This window comes from Polypterus senegalus, chromosome 4, assembly GCF_016835505.1.
Source record: "Polypterus senegalus isolate Bchr_013 chromosome 4, ASM1683550v1, whole genome shotgun sequence".
Taxonomy (NCBI): Eukaryota; Metazoa; Chordata; class Cladistia; order Polypteriformes; family Polypteridae; genus Polypterus; species Polypterus senegalus.
Window position 1 is genome coordinate 250,157,669 of NC_053157.1, and position 26,127 is coordinate 250,183,795.

A 26,127-nucleotide genomic window follows, 5' to 3' on the forward strand; every position below is an offset into this window, starting at 1 on the left:
ATCCACCAAGAGTCACCTCCATATATACATCCAGTAAATGGCGCCTGCTGAAGGAGGGCAAGTGTTCACACAGCATTTGTGGTAAAACAGCAAGCTGAAATCTGGGTGTTTAAAGTGTGTGACAAAGAAAGCAGTTTACAGTGTGATAATAATGACAGTACTTCAGGAGCAGATAGTGGCAGCATGATAGGCTCTGGTTCAAGTGTTAGTGAAGTCATACCAAGGTGACTGATATTGATTTGAATGTGCTCTGCAAATTTCAAAGCTGCCATTCAGTGGATCTCCAGGGCTAAAGAGGGAAGTATTAGATACAGATCATTTCTTACAGACTTTGTCGTTTCATAAATGACTGCATGTTAACTTTAATTCTGCTTGAGCCCAAGTGTCCTGAGTACCCACCAAGTGCTTTCCCCAGAGAATCCTCCGGCAACAACCCATGCAGTGGCGGGACACGTCACAATATCAACACAATATGGGATGTGTAACAAAGACGTTCCTAAATGGATATGTGGTGATTTCAAACGGACATATGTTCCCTCAGTGTACAGTATTCGTTGTGTTCATGTGTGTTAGTTATTGTTATCACTTGTTATGCATTTGTGATAGTTGTTTTTTTTAGCCTGTTAAATGCACTTGTGATGGATCTGGGTCATATATATAGGCAGAGGCACGATGGTAGTGCTGCTGCCTTGAAGTAAGGAGATCGTGGGTTCAAATCTCAGGTCCTCCCTGTGTGGGAAGTGCTTTGAGTACTGAGAAAAGTGCTATACGAATACAAAAAATGTATTTTTATTACATGACCAAAATATTTTATTTCAAAGGGGAAACGCATGAGTTGCTAATACTCTACACTGTTTTTGATTATGCCCTTTGAGATGTGCCTGGGTCATGTGTGAACAAAATGTTTATTTTATTTCAAAAGGAAACTATGGAGCCTCATAGATGTCAAGAAAAAAAAAATCAGTTTGAATGAATTAATAATGCGTTTAAATAAATTATTAACTCGTTCTTTCACTCTTTTTTCAACAGTACGGATCCCCATTCTGTATTCATTCAAACAGATTATTATCATTTTTCGCTCTTGCAGTCCAGTTCTTATCCGTTTCATTTTGCAAGCTGTTTTGGTTGGGGGTCCTTGATTCCAAAGTACTTCTTTTTCTTTCGTTATTTAAGACATTTACACAGGTCTACACCTCCTTGCCCCTTTCCACCCTGCCCTGACTTGTGTATAAAGTTTGTATAATAATGATAACAATGTTAAAGCAATGATGAAGTGGAACTGCAATACTGTGCCTGCACATAAATCCCAACCGTTCTATTCAAACTGATGTATACATCTAAACTGACCTATATATTCAAGAGGATATACTGTATCTCAACCTATATATATATATATATATATATAAATATATCTATATATATATCTGAACAGATGTATCTGCATCCAGCCTTCAGAAACAATCGTGCAAATCCACTTTTCCCTACCCTTCCTGATCTGGTTTTGTTTAAAATGAAATGCTGCCAATAAGGAATACCAGAAATGAGTTCAGCTGCCAACATTCCAAATATCTTCATCACAGGCTTTTTTTTTTTTTTTTTGTTCTTCCGACTTTGAGACATCACACAGAGAATCGCATCCACAAACCCTGAATGTCTTGTTTTGAAAATCTGGCCCAATTGAATTTGCAATTGAATAGCCCAACACTAAGCTAAATTCCAGACTGCGTAGCCTGATGTTCGTTATGATGAGCTGCCAGATTTCTTTGCGCTTCTTGTATATTAAGATATAATTCAGACACATGAAGTCAGAATGTGCTTTACCTCTAGTTGCCTTCAGTAGTTCTCTTCATCCTTTCTTTAAGTTCTCTATGCAGCCTTTTCATTCTTCCTCCACCTGCCCATCCCATAGCCTTAGGAAATGCCTCCAGATCATATTTTGTTGAAAAGAAAACAGTGAACAGACCTTGATGGCATAACAGTTCTCACACAGAAATAATTGTAATTCAGCAATGTAGCCACTTCACAGAGCCCCTTCCTCCCAGTCGGTAATCTCAAAGTAACTATTGCATTAGGTGAACACCTTCCAACAGACCTGGTAATCAGGTGCTGCCAGACAGTGCACTCATTTGGGATATTAGTTCCCAAGTTAGGGAGTGCATTGATGGGATGTGTCTGAAATACAGCCACAGTGATGCCATCTGGAATACCAGAGGGTGGAATGTACGCAGCAAGCAAAGCAAAATGATGTGGGAAGACTCAACATAGCATATAGTAAGTATGCATACTGATGCCAAGCAGCTCCATTTCCAGACTGTATTTTCTCTCTTTAGCCATGTGATGTCCAGGATTACACCATTCATTGTGAACAGGCACAGCAATGCAACCTCCTTTACTTTTATAACACTGTTGGCATTTTATGCCCTGCCCATAGCTTAGTAAATCAAGGTAATATATAAATTCAGAAAGATATTGTGCACCTGGCAGTGCTGAAATGCACAAACCTACACTCCTGATATTCCATCTGCGACCTCACCAGTACAGTTTATTCTTTTAATGCCAGTTCTTTTGCCACAGTTTTGTTCTTTCCGTGTATTTGGCTTGCATTGGGCAAACAATGTCTGTTGCCGTAGGACTAACAGCTAATAATTCATATACACAGTCCATCTTAACAGCTAATAATTCATATACACAGTCCATCTGCTACTGTTGTCAAAAAGGACAGTGAAATAAGTGTCTATAAAGTCAAAACACCAGTGAAAAACATTGAAAGCTGTTCAATTCCTTTATTAGTGTTTTGTACTATTATTTAGTAGAAACACTAGAAAATTAACAGAGGAGCAGAACTACTGTATGTGCAGTAATTTAGAATGTCAACTTTTTAGTGGGTGTAGCAAGTAACAAAATAAAAAGAAAAATCACTTCAGGCCTGTTAGTTTGATTCTTTATTGTGAACATTAACTCTTACCCTAACTCTTTTTTCAGGTTAATAATTTGGACCCTGAACTGAAAAATCTGTTTGATTTATGTGGAATTTCCGAGGCTCAGCTGAAAGACAAAGAAACATCAAAAGCTATTTATGATTTTATAGAAAAGAAAGGAGGTGTAGAAGCTGTGAAAAATGAGCTGCGAAGACAAGGCAAGTTTTACTTTAGTAATTATTGATATTTCATATTTCTTCATTGATTGTGTTCAGGTTAAAGTACAGTTGTATATGTGTGGGTTTAAGTATAATATGTACATATACAGTTGTGCTCACAAGTTTACATACCCTGGCTGAATTTGTGAAATATTGGCCATTGCTTGGAAAATACAAATAATCCAGGCAGAAAGCTTTCCTTCTAATTAGGGTTGTGCTCATATGAAGCAATTTATTATCACATAATTGTGTGGGCCCTTTTTAAATCATAATGATAACTGAAATCACCCAAATGGGCCTGATCTAAAGTTTACATGCCCTTGAATGTTGGTGCTGATAATATACACACAAGTAGACATAAGCAGGTTCAAATGAAGGGTCATTAAAGAAGAGTGTCCAAAATTTCAGCCACATCTACCTGATTAATTTGTCCATCTGCCAAGAAATACCCACAAGCCTCTTCAGCTGAGATATAGGCTAGGCTTCTCTAGAAACAACTGGTGGTGGTGTTTCAGGATTCACAATAAGGAGGTACTTGAGCAAAATTGGGTTTCATGTTCGAGTTGCAAGAAAAAAGCCTTTACTTTTGCCAACACCACAAAACAGCCCACTTGCAATATGCCAAACAGCACCTAGACAAGCTATAAATGGAACTTATGGAACAAAGTCCTTTGGAGTAATGACACCAAAAATGAACTTTATTATCACAATCATAAACACTATGTAAGGAGAGGATCTTACAAGGCCCATGACAAAAAGTACACCATCCCTACTGTGAAGCCTGGAATGTTCTGGGGTTGTGTCTGTTACAGTGACACGGGTAACTTGGTGAACATTGTTGCCAAGATGAATGCAGCATGGTATCCGGAAAATACTGGAGGACAACTTTGCATTCATCAGTCCAGAAGCTGTGTGTGGGACGCACTTGGATCTTCAAGCATGACAGTGGTCCAAAACACAAGGCCAAGTTGACCTTTCGGTGGCTACAGCAGATATAAGTGAAGGTACTGGACTGGCCATCACAGTCTCCTGACCTCAATTTCTTTGAACTACTTTTGGAAGATCTCAAATGTGCAGTTCATGCAAGACAACCAAAGTATTTGCGAGACCTGGAGGCTTTTTGCCAAAAAGAATGAGCAGCTCTACTACCTGTGAAAACCAAGGGCCTCATCCACCACTATAACAAAAGATTGCATGCCATCATTGATGTTAAATGGGGCAGTACACAGTGTTAAGAATTAAAAGTATGCAAACTTTTGAACAGGGACCATCGCATTATTTTCCTTATTACTATGTTTTGTTTAATGGTTGTGCTATTCTGTGATGCTTTATAAATGTAATATAATAGAAATATAAATATATTTTTCCTAATCAGTCGTCTTTTTTCTTTTTTTTTTTAAAGTATGGTACACATCTTACATATTCTGACAGGGTATGTAAACTTATGAACTTAACTATACATATAAATTCACACACTAATGGAGAGTGATAAAAGAACAACCACAAGGAATACTGTTTCAAATACTGTAATACAGTGTGGTTAAAATAAAGGACATACAATGTTGTGATTAAAGTCAAAATGTCAGTGTAACACTTCTTGAAGATTTAGAATGGAGAAGATTTCACCTCTGCCATTAACACTAGAATTACCAGAGCCTACGAAAAAACTCGTAAATCCGTCCCACCTTAAATCGCTTCTTAAAACCGTTCTCACCTCTCCGCCAGCGTCTTTTGTTAATCTAAATGTGCTAATAAAAGAAAAGCTGCAAGTAGCCGTCTATTCCATCCCCAGATTGATTTTCTGGGAGTGAAGTGGAGTTTTAGAGTGGAAATAATAGATCGTTGTTTGGAACATAAGCATTTCATGTCTGTTCCGTTTCTACAGTAATCTGTGCAAACACATTGTTAAAACAGAAACGTTTTTTATATTCTAGTAGTAGATGACAAAATGTAGGCATAAACTACATAATGTATGAAGCCTGAAGTCCAAATATCAAAGAAATATTTTCACAGAAGGTACAAATCTAGCACAACAATTGCGCTTTTATTCAAAAATATAAGTGCAGAAACAAAAAGCCGCCTTAACATGCGACATTGACACTTGTTTATTACGACTGCCTCTGTGGCGCGATAGACTCAACTCCTGACTGGGAATCAAAAGGTCGCGAGTTCAATCCTGCACCTCTCCGTTTTGAGAAGTAAACTGCTCTTAGTCTTACTATTTTAGAATAAAAACATACATTTGATTTCAGTCTGTAACAGCCAGTGTAATTTATGATACTTGTAGAGGTTAGCTTTGTTTTTTTTTTTTTTAGTCAGTTTTTTATTTAGTCGGACGCTGTTTGTTTTCAAATAATATTGCATTTCTCTCTATGCTGTGGTTTCTATTACACACCTGAAAGAAAGAGACAATATATGTGAAAACATCATCGCACAAATGCAATATTATTTGAAAACGAACAGTGTCAGATCAGCTGTAAAAGTATGCCATTTCTAAATGTCTGATTCTCTCAGTCAGACTGTATATTTGTCTCTTATTCAGTGCACGCAAGAACATGCAGGTAGCCAGATGCTACAACATGCTAGCGGTGATCAACGCACATTTTAAAAAAAGAAAGACAAATATATGTGACGTTTTGAAGAAATCATTTTATGACACGATTTACCTTTATTTATTTACTTACTTCCTAACGTCAAAAGTAGTGTGCAGAGGGCATGCGCAAAAATGTGTGTAATGCCACGAAAAGTGCCTGCTGACACTTTAGTATGCAAGCAATGGTATGTGCATTCTTGCGCCAATGTAGCAGGGAGCTGAGTTTACGTCTGTTACAGAGCGTCTATGTGAAAACAGCAGTGTCAGATACGGGGTGGGGTGTATTTGGGCTTGTGAACACGGCCGAGATAATAAAACTGACTAAAAAAAAAAATCAAAGCTAACAAGTATCATAAATTACACTGGCCGTTACAGACTGAAATAAAATGTATGTTTTTATTCTAAAACTAGCAGACCTGGTGCGCTTCGCTGCAGTCGCTGTAGTTGGAATAATTATGTACCTACATTGGACTTATAGAGCTTCTTTATATACAACAGTTTTGGTTTGTCCTCCTGGAGCCAAAATATATAAATTTTCCCTATGACTAATTCGTGAACATGCTACATAAAGCTGGCCATGTGAAAAGCAAGAAGTGCGTAAATCAATACCTGCAAGAGAAAAGTTTGACCTTGAGCTTTGTTTATTGTTAATGCAAAGCAAAGTTTTATAGGGAATTGCAGTCTTTTAAATTGAAATGGATAGTCATTACTAGAGATCATTGGAATTCGAGGAATAAACACTTTTTCACCTTTTGCACAGCCAGTTAGTATTGAGGCCTCAATAATGTTTGATTGCAATGCTATTACTCTCAAGCGTGTACCGTTACATAGTTTCGGAGAATTTAAATTCCGTAATAAAATTACTGGTACACCAACTTTAAGGAACAATTTATTAGGAGCCATTCCAGGAGGATTAAGGGAATTCAAAAACTCAATAGGATAATGAACTGTTTCTTCACCATCTAAAACAGAATCGATAGAAAAGTAAGATTTTTTATCATCACCGGGCAATTTTTGCAGCACATAGTTATTTATCTCATCAGCGCTATTGTTTGTAGGCGACAGGAGAGCTCTTTCACATAACCATGCATCACTTTTTCCTGTAAATTTATAACATCGGGGTAAAGTCTTTCTGTCAGTTCTTCAACGGTGTTGACTAAGTTCGCAAGATCATTTGGAATGTCAATGTTTCCATTTGAAGTCTCTTTTATTTCTCTGTTGCCTATTGCTAGAAGCAATTTTGAAAAAGCATCTGCTGAAGTGTCACAGTGTAATAGAACTCTCATATTAATGGTAAGAGTCAATGTGTGAATACAACTCCAAAGAAATGATGACTTTAGTGATGCTCTGACTTCATCGGCCCGTGAACCTCTTGGAATAACTGGAAGAGTTTGTCTGAAATCTCCTGAAAAGAGAACAGTGACTCCACCCATTACATTTTCATTATTCCTTATGTCCTGAAGCGGTCTGTTCAAAGCTTCTATTCCTGCTTTGTGGGACATAGTACACTCATCCCAAATGATAATCACACAGTCTTGTAAAACTTGAGCTAGAAGAGTCCCTTTCTTCACATTACAGACAGGAGCTTCATTGTAAGTTAGGTTTAAAGGCAACTTGAAAGCTGAATGAGCAGTTTTCCCCCCCTCCAATAACGTGGCAGCTATGCCTGAGGACGCTACAGCTATTGCAACTTTACCGTCTGACCTGATTTTAGCCAATATTAAATTAATTAAGAATGTTTTACCTGTGCCTCCTGGTGAATCAAGAAAAAATATTTTTCCATGATTCTTATGTACACTTTCCAATATTTCATCATAAACTCTTTTCTGATCGCTCACTAAAAGGTTTTCATTTTCTTGTACATAAAATAGAAGCCTGTGAATATCATATGTTGTTTGTGTAGAATACTCGGTACGAAAGGAAGTGCTAGTATGAAGGTGTGGTGCGGGAAGACCATAATCCTGAAGAGTTTTTCCAGACACAGACTGTAATTTGTGTTGTAACATTATTAATACTTCATTATACATAATGTCATTGTATGTGATGTTAAGATCAGGAAACAGTCTTTGTTCTCGACGATAAATTTCTTCTGTTAAACTGTTGCAATATTTTACCCATATACTGAACGGATCTGATAGATTACAAAAACCCAACATTACTACAAACAAATCCCTTAACATATTTGGTGAATCTGACAGAGAAGCTTGTTCAAGAGTGGTGTCCCAATGCGAGTCATCTTCTAAGAGGCCTAAAGCGCGACATGCTGCTTGGAAAGTAGGATATTCTTGTCCAGCAACAAGTCGTATGTGCCTGAACGACGTGGGCCTTCTAACATTGTGTAGCAGGAGACGTAAATAGTAACACTCTGTATTATTAGGATGAACATTATACACACGACCAAGAGCTGTACTGGCGACCCTTGTTTTCTTCTTTGAAATGTTTTCCTGTTCCATGTATAGTAACTTGGTATTTCGTTGTATAATAAAGTTTTAGCAAAATCATCTTTCAAACATAATTCGAAAAATGCTGTAAGTGTGGTAATAGGTGGTTCAATAATACGTTGTAAAACATTGGTAGTCATAAAGTAAACACGCTGACCATTTTCTAGGTGAACTGCCAAATGTGTCACAGGAGGATATCTCTCATGAATTGGGAAAGATAAAATCCTCCACACAGCTTCAGAAGAACTTATGTAACGCCCTGATTGATACTGGTACAGTTCGTCATTTTCTTTGTTAACAATAGCAAATGTTGCTTGATCTGTACCTTTGTTTACATATTTACAAATGTATTTAATTGAATTAACAGAATTGCAAAACTCAACGTTAATGTGAGCGTTAAAAGTCTTGCATAAAAGAGGACAATATGGTACTACCCAACGATTGTCAACAGTGATTTCTATTCCACCTATCTTAATTTCAACAACTGATCCTCCCTCTTCAGGTGATCGTCTTTTGTATGTAGGATACCCATCTTGTCCGGTTATTGTGTGACTTACAAAAGACCTAGGATATCTCTTAGTGCACTTGTCATTTTTCATGCAAGGAGATTTAGGATTTAGTGAGCCGCATGGTCCATGAACCATATTAGATTTGATGATAGAAAATAGTAATGGATCTTGATGTTTGTCAGGGAATTCTGCACTGATGATTAAGTCTATCTGATTAGGAGTAATTTTTTGTTCCAACCACAGGAGAATGTGTACATGAGGCAAGCCTCGTTTCTGCCACTCAATGGAATACATATAGCAGGTACATGTGCCAAAGATTTTTCGTTTTGTTAACAAATTAATTAGTCTTTTAACTTTTAAATGAAAAATTCTACAAATAATGTTATGTCTATCATGAGCCTGTTGGCCCTGTAATAACGTGTCAGTTATTTCTGGCCATTTTGGATTAGTTGTGAAAGTAATAAACAAATCTGGTCTGCCAATTTCCTGACATACGTCATGGCATCCTGAGTTTTTTCGTGCATATAACGTGGACTTCCTGTAAAAGATGAAGGTAAAATAACTAATTGACCCACATATTCAATGTTTCCATCACTGTGTATTGCATCTTTCAGATGAATGTAATCGTCTACCCTAAGTTTCTTTTGGTTATTGCGAATAAATGAAAGACGTTCTGATTCAATTTTTGCATACATATCAACTAAATATTGGTTGTATATTTGACGAAAATAATGCAAGTAATTTGTTTCATTTTCTCTAACCATGATACGATACCTATAGAAAGTCATTGCTGAAACTGTTTTTGTTGAGTTACATTGTAATACATTAATATGGTAACCATCTTCTCCATACGGAAACATTAGAGGATATTGAAGAGGATCGTAAGATCTGTGAAGTTCAGATATTCGTTGAAGTTGATCACTTTTCAAATGCAAAATAATGTCTCTCTTTGTAAAATCCGGGGCCCAATATTAATACAGCAACTTCATTATTAACAGGTGCATTGTGCCGTCCCTTGTGATGCTGTATAGGTATGTTCTCTGCACGAATAATAACTCTGAAATCATTATTTTCTCTATGAACATGCTGATCTAGCGCTGTTTTGAAACTGTTAATGTAATTGTTTTCCACATGTAACATCTTTTGTAAATCTTGAACAATACCTAAGTTAAGACCTGGATAAATATTACATCTTAAAGTTGCTTCTATATTGTCGCTGTCATTGCCCATGAAGTACAACTGTAGAAATTGTGGATGTTCATTACCTTCAGGAAGAAGTGAACCAATTAAGTGGTAAACTTGACCCTGAATTTTAAAAGTAGGAATAAAAGTACCTTCACATACAATACTTTTTGCACCAAAGGAAGTCATTTGAAAGGCATTATTGTAAGTTCTAATACAGGAAAGAAACATTTTTGATCTTGAATCTGTGCCCATTAAAAGCCCTTTCAATGGTTCTGGAGGATGTCTCAATGGTTCCAGTTTGACTTTACCATTATTGCAGCAGATGCCTGAGCTCTCTCCTTTCCATGTAACGGCTTTACAGTGAGAACATATTACAGACATAGTACCAATCAGCACATCTGGGTCGGTGTTGTATAATGTAGATGGGTTATATTGAAAAGCTGAATTTTCCTTACAATTCCAGGGGAATAGGCGCATTGATGCTTCTTTGTGAGTTTCGTTCAACCGCCTGGCTTTGGCAGCCAATCGTTTTTTTTCCAACCTAGAAGTCCTTTGTTCTTGAGATTCATTTAACCGCCTGGTTTTGTCAGCCAATCGTGCCTTTTGCAATCTAGAAGTCCTTTCCTCTTGAGATTCGTTTAACCGCCTGATTTGGGTAGCTGTTCTTGCTTTTTCCAAATGAGAAATCCTGTCTTCTTTAGATTCGTTTAATCGCCTGGTTTTGGCAGCCAAGCGCTTTTTTTCCAACCTAGAAGACCTCCCTTGAGATCCGTTTAATCGCCTCATTGATTGCATGTCTTCCAAGGTAGTTTCAATACCCATTTCCTGCACCGATTTTATGAGTGAGTGTGTAAGTACCGCGTGTACTAAACAGTAAATCAGTAAAGGAGAAAGGACTAAACACTAAGAACGGCAAGACCACGTCAGCTGTGGAGCTCAGTGGAGCTCAGCTCGGAGCGAATTGAAGTGAATGAAATGAGATGAATGGGAGGGGAGAGGATCACGTGACTCCCCCACCCACCTTAACTCTCCACTCTACAGTTATATTTTTGAATAAAAGCGCAATTGTTGTGCTAGATTTGTACCTTCTGTGAAAATATTTCTTTGATATTTGGACTTCAGGCTTCATACATTATATAGTTTATGCCTACATTTTGTCATCTACTACTAGAATATAAAAAACGTTTCTGTTTTAACAATGTGTTTGCACAGTTTACTGTGGAAACGGAACAGACATGAAATGCGTGTGTTCCTAACAATGATCTGTTATTTCCATTCTAAAACTCCACTTCACTCCCAGAAAATCAATCAAGGCATGAGCTGGGAGAAGTGTGTGCACGTCTAAGTCGGTGGGGGGATGGAATAGCCGGCTGCTTGAAGCCTGATTTTATCAGCACATTTAGATGACAAAAGACGCTGGTGGAGAGGTGAGAGCGTTTTTAAGAAGCGATTTAAGGTGGGACAGATTTACGAGTTTTTTCGTAGGCTCTGGTAATTCTAGTGTTAATGATTGGCACTCACAGCATGGTGAAAACAGCTGTTTGTGTTACCATGTCCAGTACAGTAAAATTGTCTTTGTGTCTGGTAGATGTAATTGTGCAATGTTTTGCAAAGTTTGTGTGGATGTTCCTTCAGTCAAATTACAAAGCAATTTTGACAGGGTGCCTGCAGCACATTAATGTTTGCAGCGATGACAAGAGAAAAGTACCTGCAGGCTGCTATTGGCTAAAGTGCTCATCTGCTTGTGGTGTTTGAGGCTGACATAGTAACAGAGTCACCTACAGTACATCAGGGATATCATCTAGACAGTATTTATTCTATTCCTGCGTGAAACAGAAGATATGTTCTACCAGTAAGACAACACCTGCCTAAAATTCCACCCATGCAACTCAAGTGCTCTAGAAACTGTTTTCCATCTGCCCTGACCAGCATGCTCACTGAACCTTCCCCAAATCAGGCATGTATGGGAGTGGTTTGGAATCAGTGTCTCCATCAACCAGTCACTGGTGATGAACCTGACAGTTGCATCTCCAGGTCGAAATGGTATGAGTTAATAATTTACAGGTAGACATTCATCGTCTTTATCATTGTTTACGTGCTAGAATGCATGCCTTTGGTAGCATAGGGGTATCTTTACATGTATGCTGTAACACATGACACTTGACACTCTGTACCGAATAAACCCTTCTTGTAAGTGTAATCATGATCTTAACACACTTAGATGATTTTCATACCTAAATCTCAATCCTGTTGAGTGATGCCTACAGGATGCTTTTTTCCCCATTTTCCACAGTGTATAGAAATCTGTTTTTGAATTATCTAGAGAGAAATAATTTACTTACCCAACACTTAGCAAGTAAGTACAGCATACCTTGATGTACATATTTTTTTTTTTTATTCTACATTAACATTATTTTTCATCTTACTCTGTTTTAGGTAAAGAGTGTTTAAAATGCATCAACTAATCAGCATTAACTCTGATGCAATTTAGTAAAAGATTCTAAATGTATATTTCACCCAATCTAGAATATTGTTTTCATACACTACAGGACGTCAGAGTTTACTGTTCTTTGTTACTTAATTTTAATAATGTTATGCAATATTAAATTTGTTTTTTATAATATATCCTATATAGTGTTAATTGTAATAGTTTGTGATTATCTTTATCCTAAACATATTGAAAGTGTAGCGTACATATCCTTTTTAAAGTCACTGCATTGTTTGAACTAAAACTGTCCGAGTTCAAAGCACAGTCTTTTACCCCATTTGTTTAATTCATTCTCTAGATAAAAATAACATCAATTAACACTTAAACATTGGAAGGAAAGTGAATTGATACAGATGAACTACAGAAATAGTTATTAGTGAAAGAAGACTGTCTCTTAATGAATAATCTGTTTTTTGTTAATTTAACATTCCTGCCCATTATCCAGGTTTAGACAAAACACTTTGAATAGTATCTTAATTTGACCTTTATTTTCTACAAATAGAATATAAAATATCAACAGCTTACAACTGTTGTGACAAGTAATTTTAAGCTTAGACGCAGAAGAAAATAGTGAATTTCCCATATCCATGCTTTTTTCTTACTATGGGACAAGATTGGATCAAAGCAGTAATTATACTTTTATAATTCTTTTGAATTTCTTGTTTTAATGTATCTATCGTTTAGCATTGTTAGTTGTACCCAGACCTCTCTCATCTGAAAGTGGAAGAGAATATGAGTATGATCTTAGTTTTTTGCCTGTTCATATTAGTTATTTGGAGGCTTAGTTTATACTCATTGTCATTCTTAATAATTTGTGAGGTAAATTTTTACCAAAGGCCATTTTATCAGCAATTTAGTGCAATTTGTTGGAGTCCTCTAGAAAGTGTTGCATCTTTACAATTTTAAAAATTTGCAGAAATTGGAAGTTTTGACGGTGTTACCATGAATTAGCATGAATATATATTACATTCTTAGTTCTGCATTGCGACCTGATTATTTAGGTGGTTACCTTATCGGGTAATGCTTGTTGTTGATTGGCCAGTCTGCAAACATCCACCAAGTCCTCTCAGTTGCTAATAGCAGCTCATAGATTAGTGATACAATAACTTTATTGGGGCTCATCAGGTATACAAAGTTTTGTATTCCCTAAACCTCGGACGTCAGCACCTCCAGGCGAAGTCTCGAACGTTGTGCCACAGCGGCTGGTCCAGTTTCAGATCCACTTTAATTTCAGTCTGACTTTTGGGGTAAAGTAAAAGCAAAGCAACAGATAATTGTGGGAGATAAAAAATTATCTCTTGCATTGGGTGTTAGAACGGTAGTTTTTTTTTTTTTTTTTTTAAAAAAACTTTTGCACACTGTTATAATAGAAGACTTGTCTTTCGATAAATACACCACAATTACTATTGTTGTCTGCTTTTTCTTTCTATATCATGCTGGATATGGACATACGTTATAGCATAAACAGAGCAATGTTTATCTGTGTCGTCGACTATAGCATTACTGGGACTTGGAGCTGCTTGCTTAGCCTTCATTCTAGTACAGAATTATGTGTTTGAATTTTTGGTGGTTGTATAAATGTTTATGTGCAGTTCTGTAATAATTTGTGAAATAAGAATTTCTGAACAAGTAATTTATTCCTTTTTGTTATAAAACATTTAAATAATATTGGGTGTTCAATGTTCTTTTTTTTCTGAAGTCTGCTGTACACACGAGACAGAAATTCAAACCTTTTTGAAAGATGTTTTTAGAGGTCAGACTCCTAACATTGTGTTCAGCACAGTTTGCCTGTATATGATGACCTCTGAAGCACCAGTGCATTCACAATTAATAAGTATATCTGTGATCAGCCACAACAGTCAATTGCTGTTTAGGACCATCTGTAACTGGGAAAGGTCAATCACTGACAGAGTGAGAGCACTAAATATAAAGCAGTAGTTGCCATTTTCAAAATAAGTATATACAGGCAGTCCCCGGGTTATGTACAAGATAGGGAATATAGGTTTGTACTTAAGTTGAATTTGTATGTAAGTCGGAACAGGTCCATTATTTTAATAAATGCTATTGTTGACCGACTGTAACCAAGAATTATTAAGTTAACCTCTCTGACCTTTTTATTATTTCTACTTTATTTTCCATGGTGATGGTTGTTTCTCTTCTTTACTGTATCACCAGCACTTGCATCAGATTTGTGTTTCAGAGACATTCTTGAAGGGTGAAGACAAAAGGTTAAGATGAGCTCTTCTGCACAGCACAGTACACGCTATCACAGCAGAAAGGCACCCGTCGTCAACACGTCTGATGTACTGACAAGAGAACTTCCTGCTATGTGCATAACAGTACACGCAGGCTTGCTATTGAGAATGAATGGAGGCGGCGAGGGGTGGTTGACCACCCTCCCACAGTATGCTGCCTGCAGCGTTCGCCCATCGAGAACGTATGTACGGTGCGGCCGATGGCGGGTAGTGAATCGCCCACTACTGCCCCCATTCAACAGGCAGCCACCCGAGGCACACTACAATGCTACCCCCCTGCCACCCCGTTCACCCTCAGTGGCCTCCGTTTAGCCACAACAGGGTCACCGCTTGCAGCATTACCAGCCACCCACCGAGAACAAACGGGACAGCTGTGTGTGGTGGGCAGGCAGTGAAACGCCCCCCTCTGCTCCATCCAACCTGCATCCAGTCAGGATAAGTATCTGTGGTGGCTTAGAGAGCGGACAGCAAACCACCCCATTAAGCCCCCGTCCTGCACATGAGCGATAGCTGTGGCCCCAGTGACTGTGGACCATGGGTCACCGATTGCCGGCGGGAGCCGCCCAAGGGACACAACACTACACTGCGCGAGCAGCGAAATCCCCTCCGTCCAGCCACCACTTGCAGCGTCCCCTGGCTGAAGATGACAGAGCGGCAGTTACTGAGGCGCATACGTCGCAGCTGCGGCCCTGTTCGTAAGTTGTAGGTTGGATATCCGTAACCTGGGGACTACATGTATATGATTAATTCAAGCTTTCATTGGTAACACTTTACAACCATACTCCCGTTTGTCACTTATCTGATTGATATAAACATTTGATGCAAGAAATTTTCTTTACGCAGGTAGGCTGAAAACTTTAATTTCCATGAAGTTGAGTAACAAAGCACAATATACGGTAGTTGATTGTAATAACTCTGAAAGTATGCATACATTGATTTTCACTCAGCTAAACATTAAATTGATTTGCACAGTTTTATAGAAAGCAAAACTAAGAAAAAAGCCATTGTGTAATAAGTTTCGGCAGTTTGATGTAATGGTTGGATTCGCCAGGATTAGTGTGATCTTAAATGTTTACATATCATCCACAGCAGAGCTTGTAATTCTTAAGATTAATACTCTGTTCTGAATCCCTCAGTCTTCTGACTAAAATAATTCCTTAGATAAAAGTACCTTTCTCTTGATTCTTCACCTGTCCCAGAAGATTGTGTTGATTTGTGTTACATTTTTCTGAAAAGCTGCTCTCCTTGTGGTGAGTGTTTTGTATGATATAGTGACTTTCTCACCATCATTTTCCGAAAAAGAATGTTCTGTACAGGTTGTTACTCACTCATCACTCGGGGAAATCTCAGACTTCTATAGGTTGTCTTGGACACTGAACTGTGTCACACTCCCAAATGATGAGCTTTATTTGCCACTTTCTTCAACAATTTCTGAGTTGGAAGCAGGGAGCATAGAGAAGTGGTTGTGGGAAATATGTTATTTCATGTAAACATGCTTTTTACAGAGGAGGTGCATAGCAAATATATTCGTAAAGAATGTGTTCCTTGTCTCCAAATTCGAAAACCACAGTGCAAAGGGAAGAAACTGTAAAATAATTAACGGTATTACTGCTTGTATAATGTGACTTGATGAAGTTTTATGATGATAGGTATGTTTAAAATAACTGAATATCATTTACCTGTTTCTTGAGAATTGACTTTACACTGTTATTTTTAGATAGCTTCGAAAATGAGTTGGGCTAATGATGGGTTCAAAGACTGCTGTTTAGGAACCACAACTAAAACATGTTACGTTCTGCTTTCTGATAAGTTAGCATTGGTGAAGCAGTCTGTTTGACACACAAGCTTTTGAAAATGTTACTGTTTGTGAAAAAAGGAATTTTGAATAGAAAGGTATGCTCCCTATAACAGAATGCACCCCTTTCTTAAAGGAAGTCATTTGTTGGCATTTGTTGTATACTCTTAGCACTGCATTTTCACATTCCTTTAAGAATCTGCACTAAGACTAAAATTATTATGCTTCAGTAGTAGCACTAAATCAATAATATGAAGTAGAGCTGCAGTTCTTTCTAGGTGTCTTGGTTTTATTCAAAGCTATACATGTAAGATGTTCATAACTATTGTTTGCTCATTCACAGTTTAATAGTATCCATTTGTGTTTGCATACCTACTTGTCAGAAGTTTCACTTTTTTAAAACGTCTACATTTATCAAAATATTGTATTTCCTCATCAGAGTATTAAAATTACACCAGCTGTGTATTTGCATATTGTTCTGACAATGATATACTGTAGATATTACTTAGAAATGTTTCACAATTTTGTTTTTTTTGCACTTGAATGCATTCATAATGTTTGAGTGGTGAAATTGTATCTTTTTTTAATTGTTTTTTTGGCTGTCCTTTTTCTGCTTGTAAGGTCCATCACTACCAATGGCAACTGTTGACATAAAAAATCCAGAAATTATAAATATGAGGTATAACCATTCTCAAGTGAACAATATAATGTACAGCCATAAAAAAGACAAGAAAAAGTTAACAAAAGCGGACATTGGCACTTCCAGTAACTTCCAGTAAGAAATGATTTATTTTCTTTTTACTGTAGGTTGATTGTAACTTAATATGCCTGAAACAAGGAAAATTGTTAGATTTATTATAATTTGTGTTATTTTTGTCTGCATAGGCATATTGGTCATGTTGGTTGGGATCCAAACCCAGGCTTTGATGTAAGTAATGTATTATGTTAATTTCTAATTTCATTTTTTTTTTCTCCAAAAATATTTGTATACTTGTTTTGGGTGATGAAACTTAGTAAAGAAACCAATGTGTTCTAGGAACTTGCTCTTTATTTCTTTAACTATAAATAAAAAATGTTTGCTGTCGCACCTGAATACGAAATGCGCTAAAGGAGCTATTTTAGTTAAAAATTGTTTCCTAAACCTTACTTATGTTTCAGCAGGGTCCTCTGAGCATTCATTTAGCATGTTATTTATAATCCACAAACCATTTATGTCTTGTGTGAAAGTGAACAACAATGGCCAGCAAGACTATCCATCCATTATCCAACCCGCTATATCCCAACTACAGGGTCACGGGGTTAGGGGGAGCTGGAGCCAATCCCAGCCAACATAAGGTGCAAGGCAGGAAACAAACCCCGGGCAGGGCGCCAGCCCACCGCAGCCAGCCAGACTCGGCCTCTGTTATCCAACGCTATTCTGTTTTATATTGTCTCATCATTTCTTTTTTTCACTTTCACTGTCAGCCTGGGTTGCCTTTTCCTAATTCCATATTTTTAAAAAGTTGTAATTAACATCTTCAGAACAAAAAAAGCAACTCGGCATGCGTTCTAGAAAAAAATTGTGCTTTGTTGTCTTTGATTGCGGCTTGGCTATAATACACATTTCGTTTTTTCTTATACGTGAAAAAGACATGCTGCAGAAAACTGGTTTGAGTGTTGTTTAGTATTGCAAGCTTTCAGTGTACAATAAGCACATCAGAAGAAAAATGTTTTTTAAAAAACAAATGCAAGGCACTTATCTCATGTACACAGTACAGTTACACTCCTATTTGCTTGCAAGGAGTGCTTGAAGCGAAACCAAATTACTGGCAGTGCTCTGTGTAGTCAGTCACGCTCCTCCTCTTGATTCATTATTATTTTTATACGACGGGGTAGGGGATTCCCCCTTTGAATTCAGAGCACATATATATATATATATATATATAATATAAAACATCAGAGGGTTGGAGGTCCTTTTGAATCTACAAACGCTGCTGGTACTGGCCTACTTCAAATACTGCCTGCAAGACCACACAAGCACCTCCATCTCGTCTCAAATCTTATTGCATAAGTAATGTAATATTTAACACAACAAGATTAGTCTTTAACTGCCCTGTGACCCTTCACATGATAAGCAGGTTGGAAAGCAGAAGGTGAATGAAAACATGTTGCATTAGCCTGGGGATCAGTCACCCACGATATGAGGTGATATTCAAACAAGTAAATCAGGTTGACATTTCACATGTGTAAGTTACGCTTGCGCTTCTGAAAATTACACTTTCTGAAAATTACGAGTACACTTCTCAAGCATAAGAAAACTGTCATAAGTATGTCATTGGACGCACAAGGCGCATTCTCTCAGTGTTGTATAGATTATTTTTGACAGCAATGGCATTTCATACTTAGCCCCCTTAGAGTGGCTCCAAAGGGCAAAACACACAAAAAAAAAACAAAATAAAAGCAACACAATTAAATTAATTAAACCCTACAGAAGGAAAAAAAGTGTATGTCGAGAATAAATTCCAATAAGCACCTTTGTTCTACAAATTTGTCAGGCGGCTGCTAGCAAGCAGCCTGCTATCCCATCCCCCAAGAGGCAGCAAAAGTCGGACACAAAATTCTAACAGCTGAAGTCTTGTTTATCTGGGAGTGAGGTGTCTGGAATTGTATAGGAAAATCGTTATTTGTAACATATACATTTCATATGTGTTCCGTTTCTACAACGATCTGGAAACGATCTGTGTAAATGTAGGATGACATTTCTTGCAAGGTAAGAAATGTTGAATCTATACTAATAAAAGGCAAAGCCCACTACACTGTTTTTGATTATGCCCTTTGAGATGTGCCTGGGTCATGTGTGAACAAAATGTTTATTTTATTTCAAAAGGAAACTATGGAGCCCCATAGATGTCAAGAAAAAAAAAATCAGTTTGAATGAATTAATAATGCGTTCAAATAAATTATTAACTCATTCTTTCACTCTTTTTTCAACAGTACAGATCCCCATTCTGTATTCATTCAAACAGATTATTATCATTTTTCACTCTTGCAGTCCAGTTCTTATCCATTTCATTTTGCAAGCTGTTTTGGTTGGGGGTCCTTGATTCCAAAGTACTTCTTTTTCTTTCGTTATTTAAGACATTTACACAGGTCTACACCTCCTTGCCCCTTTCCACCCTGCCCTGACTTGTGTATAAAGTTTGTATAATAATGATAACAATGTTAAAGCAATGATGAAGCGGAACTGCAATACTGTGCCTGCACATAAATCCCAACCATTCTATTCAAACTGATGTATACATCTAAACTGACCTATATATTCAAGAGGATATACTGTATCTCAACCTATATATATATATATATATATATATATATCTATATATATATCTGAACAGATGTATCTGCATCCAGCCTTCAGAAACAATCGTGCAACTCCACTTTTCCCTACCCTTCCTGATCTGGTTTTGTTTAAAATGAAATGCTGCCAATAAGGAATACCAGAAATGAGTTCAGCTGCCAACATTCCAAATATCTTCATCACAGGCTTTTTTTTTTTTTTTGTTCTTCTGACTTTGAGACATCACACAGAGAATCGCATCCACAAACCCTGAATGTCTTGTTTTGAAAATCTGGCCCAATTGAATAGCCCTGCACTAAGCTAAATTCCAGACTGCGTAGCCTGATGTTCGTTATGATGAGCTACCAAATTTCTTTGCGCTTCTTGTATATTAAGATATAATTCAGACACATGAAGTCAGAATGTGCTGGTCAACAAAATCTTTACCGTATGGACAGAAAAATCACAAGCGAGTAACGTTTCAGTTTTTCTCTGGTGTCTTATTTTACTGACAATAATTCACCTGCCACTTCGCATAGGAGAAATCCTTTTAGAACATAAAACGGCACTGATCGAGAGACTGACTAGGTCAACATAAAAGATCAACATATTGTTGCTGAACTATCACTTTTGCTTTAAAGGTAATTTAACAACAAAGCAATACAAACCTTATAAAATTCCTGAGTTGACAACTTCTCCCCTAAGCTACGGGTAGGTAGGTGAAGAGAGTCTGACGGAAAACTAAACGTACCAGTGTGTATTTTTATTTATTCTTTATTTATTAATGTAACTTTTTAATTTTGCATTCATAGCTTAAAATACCTGATGATATGATAATAATCCCATGGTAGAATTATGTTTTAAAATGTTTTTCTCCCTCTTTTCAGTCTTTCTCTCAAAATAGATAGTTGCAATCTCCTACTCTTTTTATTCTTAACATCACCCATGTCATACATATTGCATATACAGTATACAGTATTATCGCAATAGGGTAGCACCCTGTCCTGGAATTTTTCCTCCCTTTCATCCAAATCTACTGGGATAGGCGCTAGATTTCCTGCAGTCCAGCTCTGGATAAGTGAGTTTTGAAAAAATGTAGCCCAGTGGTGAGGTCTGCAGCAGTAGTAATGGATGCATTCAGTGTGCAGTTAGTTGTTTGCTGTCAGTTGAACCACCAAGCAAGGGAATGCTCCAGGAACAGCTGTTTTTATGCTCCACTAATCACACTAACTAACTTATCACTTGTCAGTACTGAGACATTTTATTTTTTATTTCCGATTTTATTTATGGGGCGGCACGGTGGCGCAGTGGTAGCGCTGCTGCCTCGCAGTTAGGAGACCCGGGTTCGCTTCCCGGGTTCTCCCTGCGTGGAGTTTGCATGTTCTCCCGTGTCTGCGTGGGTTTCCTCCGGGTGCTCCGGTTTCCTCCCACAATCCAAAGACATGCAGATCAGGTGGATTGGCAGTTATAAATTGGCCCTAGTGTGTGGTGGGTGTGTGTGTCCTGTGGTGGGTTGGCACCCTGCCCAGGATTAATTCCTGCCTTGTTGGCTGGGGTTGGCTCCAGCAGACCCCCGTGACCCTGTATTCGGATTCAGCGGGTTAGAAAATGGATGGATTTTATTTATTTGGAATTGACAAAGAAGTTAGTTGTGCATTTTGTTTGTTTTCCTCTAGCACTTGAAGCTTTTGACTGGTCAGAAGTAAGATTTTAGTTTATTATATATGTCTATTTTCTTTATTTGAAATACGGCTGTATAATGTTCTACAATACATTTGTCATGATCAACTTCAGACAGAAAATAAGTAATATTTAAACCAAAATTAAACTTTTTATATCTTCACCTCTCACTTAGGACTAAAAAGGAACCTTTAAGCTTGGCAGAAATACTGATTTGATTTACATTGTGATATATATTGATATTGACTGATATGAAAAGAAATTATCGTGATAGTTTTTGTTTCATTTCACCTAGCCATAATCTGATATGACAAGCTTCATACACCCAGATTTTAAGATTTTCCACTATTTTTCTCTAGACATTCTCTCAAGTTCTGTAGGGTTGGTTATAGATCATCAGTGGATTGGTGTTTTCAGGTCTCTACAGAGATTTTCGATTGGGTTCAAGTCTGTACTCTGTCTGGGCCACTCAAGAACATTCACAGAGCTGAGCCTAAGCCACTTCCGTGTTGTGTTTAATTTCTGCTTAGGGTCTTTGTCCTCTTGGAAGGTGAATCTTTTGCCCAGTCTGATATCCTGAGTGCTCTGGAGCAGATTTTCATTAAGGATATCTTGGTACTTTGCTCCATTCAGCTTTTCATCAGCCCTGGCTAGTCTCACGGTCTCTGCCACTGAAAAATAACCCCAGAGTATGAAGCTGCCACCACCTTTCTTCACCACTGCAGTAGTATTACACAGATGATAAGCAGTCCCAGGTTTCTTCCAGGTGTGGTTCTTAGAACTGAGGCCAAATAGTTCAGTTTTGGTTTCATAAGATGAGTGAATCTTGTTTCTCATAGTCTAAGCTTTCATGTGTTGTTTGAACTCTCAGCCATAAAGCCTTGATTAGTGGAGTATTGCAGTGGTGTTTGTCCTTCTAGATGTTTCTTCCATCTCCACAAAGGTTATCTGGAGCTCAGCTAGTAACCATCAGGTTTTTGTTTGCCTCTCTTACCAAGGCCCTTATCTTCTGATTGATTCGATTGGATGGGCAGCCAGCTCTGGGGAAGAGTTGTGGTTGTTCCAAACTTGTTTCATTTTGTAGCCTTCCCTGATCTGTGCCTCAAAACAATCCTGTCTCTGTGCTCTGTAGGCGATTCCTTCAACCTCATGGCTTGATTTTTGCTCGGATACACAGTGTCAGCTGTGGGACATTCTGTAGACAGGTGTGTGCCTTTCTTAATCATGTCAGGTCAATTGAAGTGACTACAGGTGTAATGTAGGCACCTGAGCCAAATATCAAGTGTCATGGCATACTGTCTGAATACTTGTATCAATGTGATTTTCATTTATTTATTTTTAATAAATTTGCAAAAATTCCTCAAATCATGTTTACACTTTGCCATTCTGGGCTATTGAGTGTTGTTTGATTTGGGGGAAAAACGAATTCAACTGATTTAAACATAAGGCTGCAATGTTGCAAAATGTGAAAAACGTTTAGGGTCTAAACACTCTCTGAAAATACTATGTCCTCACCATCGCCACATCTTCACCATTGATGAGAACCAGGGAAGAATAGATTTGATATAGCAGAGGTCTGTGATCATTACTGATGATGAGCTGCAGATGGTTCTGTGTGCACAGTTTAACAGAGCCCTTCAGTATATTCCTATGTTCATTTCAGCAGTTAGCAGAATTCAGTTTTGTGATTCTAAATTGGCCCTAATGTGTGCTTGGTGTGTGGGTGTGTTTGTGTGTGTCCTGCGGTGGGTTGGCACCCTGCCCAGGATTGGTTCCTGCCTTGTGCCCTGTGTTGGCTGGGATTGGCTCCAGCAGACCCCCGTGACCATGTATTCGGATTCAGCGGGTTAGAAAATGGATGGATGGATGGATGGATGCAAAGTCTGAGATGTACAGGAGAAATAGGCAGGGAGCCAGTAGTTTTCCTGTGGAGCCCCTATGCTACTTCATTACCATGTGTGATACATAGCTTTTACGCTGCACAAACTATGGTCTACCGTTTAGATAATCCATTATCCAGGACACTGTGGGAGTGTCAGCCTACATTAAGTGGAGCTTCTCCCCCAGAGTGTGGGCTGTGTGGTTTGAATGCACTAGTAAAGTTAAAAAAACAAGATCTTTACCGTGGTGCCCTGTTTCTCCAGGTTGGAGTGGGCTGTGTTCATGAGGTATAGATGACAGCATCATCCACTCCTTTGTCCTGATAGCCAAACTGCAGACAGTCCAGTGCTGATCCGACATGGAGTTGCAGGTGAGCCAGTATTAGCCTGCCCAGGGTCATCATTATGTGTGAAGTTAGAGCAACCAGCTAGACGTTTGGCTGTAACTTCTTGGAGATTGGTACCACAGAAGATGTTTTCTGTACAGCTAGTGCATTTGTGCTAGGCATAAGGTTATATTGAAGTAGCACTGAAGGGAAAAAAAAAAACTGCACACAGTTGTTAAGAGCATTACTTCAGATCGGGTTAATACCATGTCTTTTCCACACCTAGTTTGCTGTGAAACTCAATCTTGGGTAGCTTACAGGTGGGCAGAATGCTGTGCTTAAGCCTTAGGAACTGGTTCATGAGGACAGAGACACTTGAATTTGGCATGTGTGAGGGGGAGGGAGGAAGGGTGTGTGGACAGTGGTAGATGGTCTAGTTGGGCAAGCTGTTAGCCGGAAGACTGCAGTCAGACCTGTTAAAGAATTGTTTTACCCCTCCCAGAAGCCCACATCTCCTGATCTGCAGTTGAACTCTTTAAAGCCTGTGATGCTCTTCATTCCTTTCCACATCACCTGTGTGTTACTCTGCCTCAGCTTTACCGCTGGTTCCCTCCTGTAGTTCTCTTCATCCTTTCTTTAAGTTCTCTATGCAGCCTTTTCATTCATCCTCCACCTGCCCATCCCATAGCCTTAGGAAATGCCTCCAGATCATATTTTGTTGAAAAGAAAACAGTGAACAGACCTTGATGGCATAACAGTTCTCACACAGAAATAATTGTAATTCAGCAATGTAGCCACTTCACAGAGCCCCTTCCTCCCAGTCGGTAATCTCAAAGTAACTATTGCATTAGGTGAACACCTTCCAACAGACCTGGTAATCAGGTGCTGCCAGACAGTGCACTCATTTAGGATATTAGTTCCCAAGTTAGGGAGTGCATTGATGGGATGTGTCTGAAATACAGCCACAGTGATGCCATCTGGAATACCAGAGGGTGGAATGTACGCAGCAAGCAAAGCAAAATGATGTGGGAAGACTCAACATAGCATATAGTAAGTATGCATACTGATGGCAAGCAGCTCCATTTCCAGACTGTATTTTCTCTCTTTAGCCATGTGATGTCCAGGATTACACCATTCATTGTGAACAGGCACAGCAATGCAACCTCCTTTACTTTTATAACACTGTTGGCATTTTATGCCCTGCCCATAGCTTAGTAAATCAAGGTAATATATAAATTCAGAAAGATATTGTGCACCTGGCAGTGCTAAAATGCACAAACCTACACTCCTGTTATTCCATCTGCGACCTCACCAGTACAATTTATTCTTTTAATGCCAGTTCTTTTGCCACAGTTTTGTTCTTTCCGTGTATTTGGCTTGCATTGGGCAAACAATGTCTGTTGCCGTAGGACTAACAGCTAATAATTCATATACACAGTCCATCTGCTACTGTTGTCAAAAAGGACAGTGAAATAAGTGTCTATAAAGTCAAAACACCAGTGAAAAACATTGAAAGCTGTTCAATTCCTTTATTAGTGTTTTGTACTATTATTTAGTAGAAACACTAGAAAATTAACAGAGGAGCAGAACTACTGTATGTGCAGTAATTTAGAATGTCAACTTTTTAGTGGGTGTAGCAAGTAACAAAATAAAAAGAAAAATCACTTCAGGCCTGTTAGTTTGATGCTTTATTGTGAACATTAACTCTTACCCTAACTCTTTTTTCAGGTTAATAATTTGGACCCTGAACTGAAAAATTTGTTTGATTTATGTGGAATTTCCGAGGCTCAGCTGAAAGACAAAGAAACATCAAAAGCTATTTATGATTTTATAGAAAAGAAAGGAGGTGTAGAAGCTGTGAAAAATGAGCTGCGAAGACAAGGCAAGTTTTACTTTAGTAATTATTGATATTTCATATTTCTTCATTGATTGTGTTCGGGTTAAAGTACAGTTGTATATGTGTGGGTTTAAGTATAATATGTACATATACAGTTGTGCTCACAAGTTTACATACCCTGGCTGAATTTGTGAAATATTGGCCATTGCTTGGAAAATACAAATAATCCAGGCAGAAAGCTTTCCTTCTAATTAGGGTTGTGCTCATATGAAGCAATTTATTATCACATAATTGTGTGGGCCCTTTTCTCCTTATCAATCGGGGTCATTTTTGTTAAATCGCCTGTAATTCGACCTCTCCAAATTAGAATCATTGCTGTTATTGAACTATCTGGAGTATAAACACATGTTTGGTCTCTTTGTAAAGGTAACATTCTCTAGTTTCACCCTTAGTAGTCAGAATCACTGTAGGTGTGACTGATCAAGAGTTATGCACATTAGAACTCACAAAAAAAATGAATTTTTTTGTTCTCGCCTAAGTTTTTTTATAAAAATAAAGGAAAATAAAGCTGCAGTAGGTAGGTGGGGACAGAAACACACTATGTACCAACAGAATAACTTGTTGACTACTCACATTTCATTATTTTGAAAAGAATACCTGTAAAATGACATTTTTACACCAGTTTT

At 38.0% G+C, this 26,127-nt stretch overlaps 1 protein-coding gene across 1 annotated transcript in view; it reads left to right on the forward strand.

Moving 5' to 3' along the window:
• The window catches only part of LOC120529034 (neural Wiskott-Aldrich syndrome protein-like), a 64,624-nt gene that overhangs the window by 21,679 nt on the left and 16,818 nt on the right, over positions 1–26,127 (forward strand). The window contains exons 6-9 of the mRNA XM_039753096.1: positions 2,983–3,136; positions 17,024–17,177; positions 17,288–17,330; positions 25,333–25,486. Coding sequence (XP_039609030.1) covers positions 2,983–3,136; positions 17,024–17,177; positions 17,288–17,330; positions 25,333–25,486 — 505 coding nt within the window. The remainder of the gene's footprint in view (positions 1–2,982; positions 3,137–17,023; positions 17,178–17,287; positions 17,331–25,332; positions 25,487–26,127) is intronic.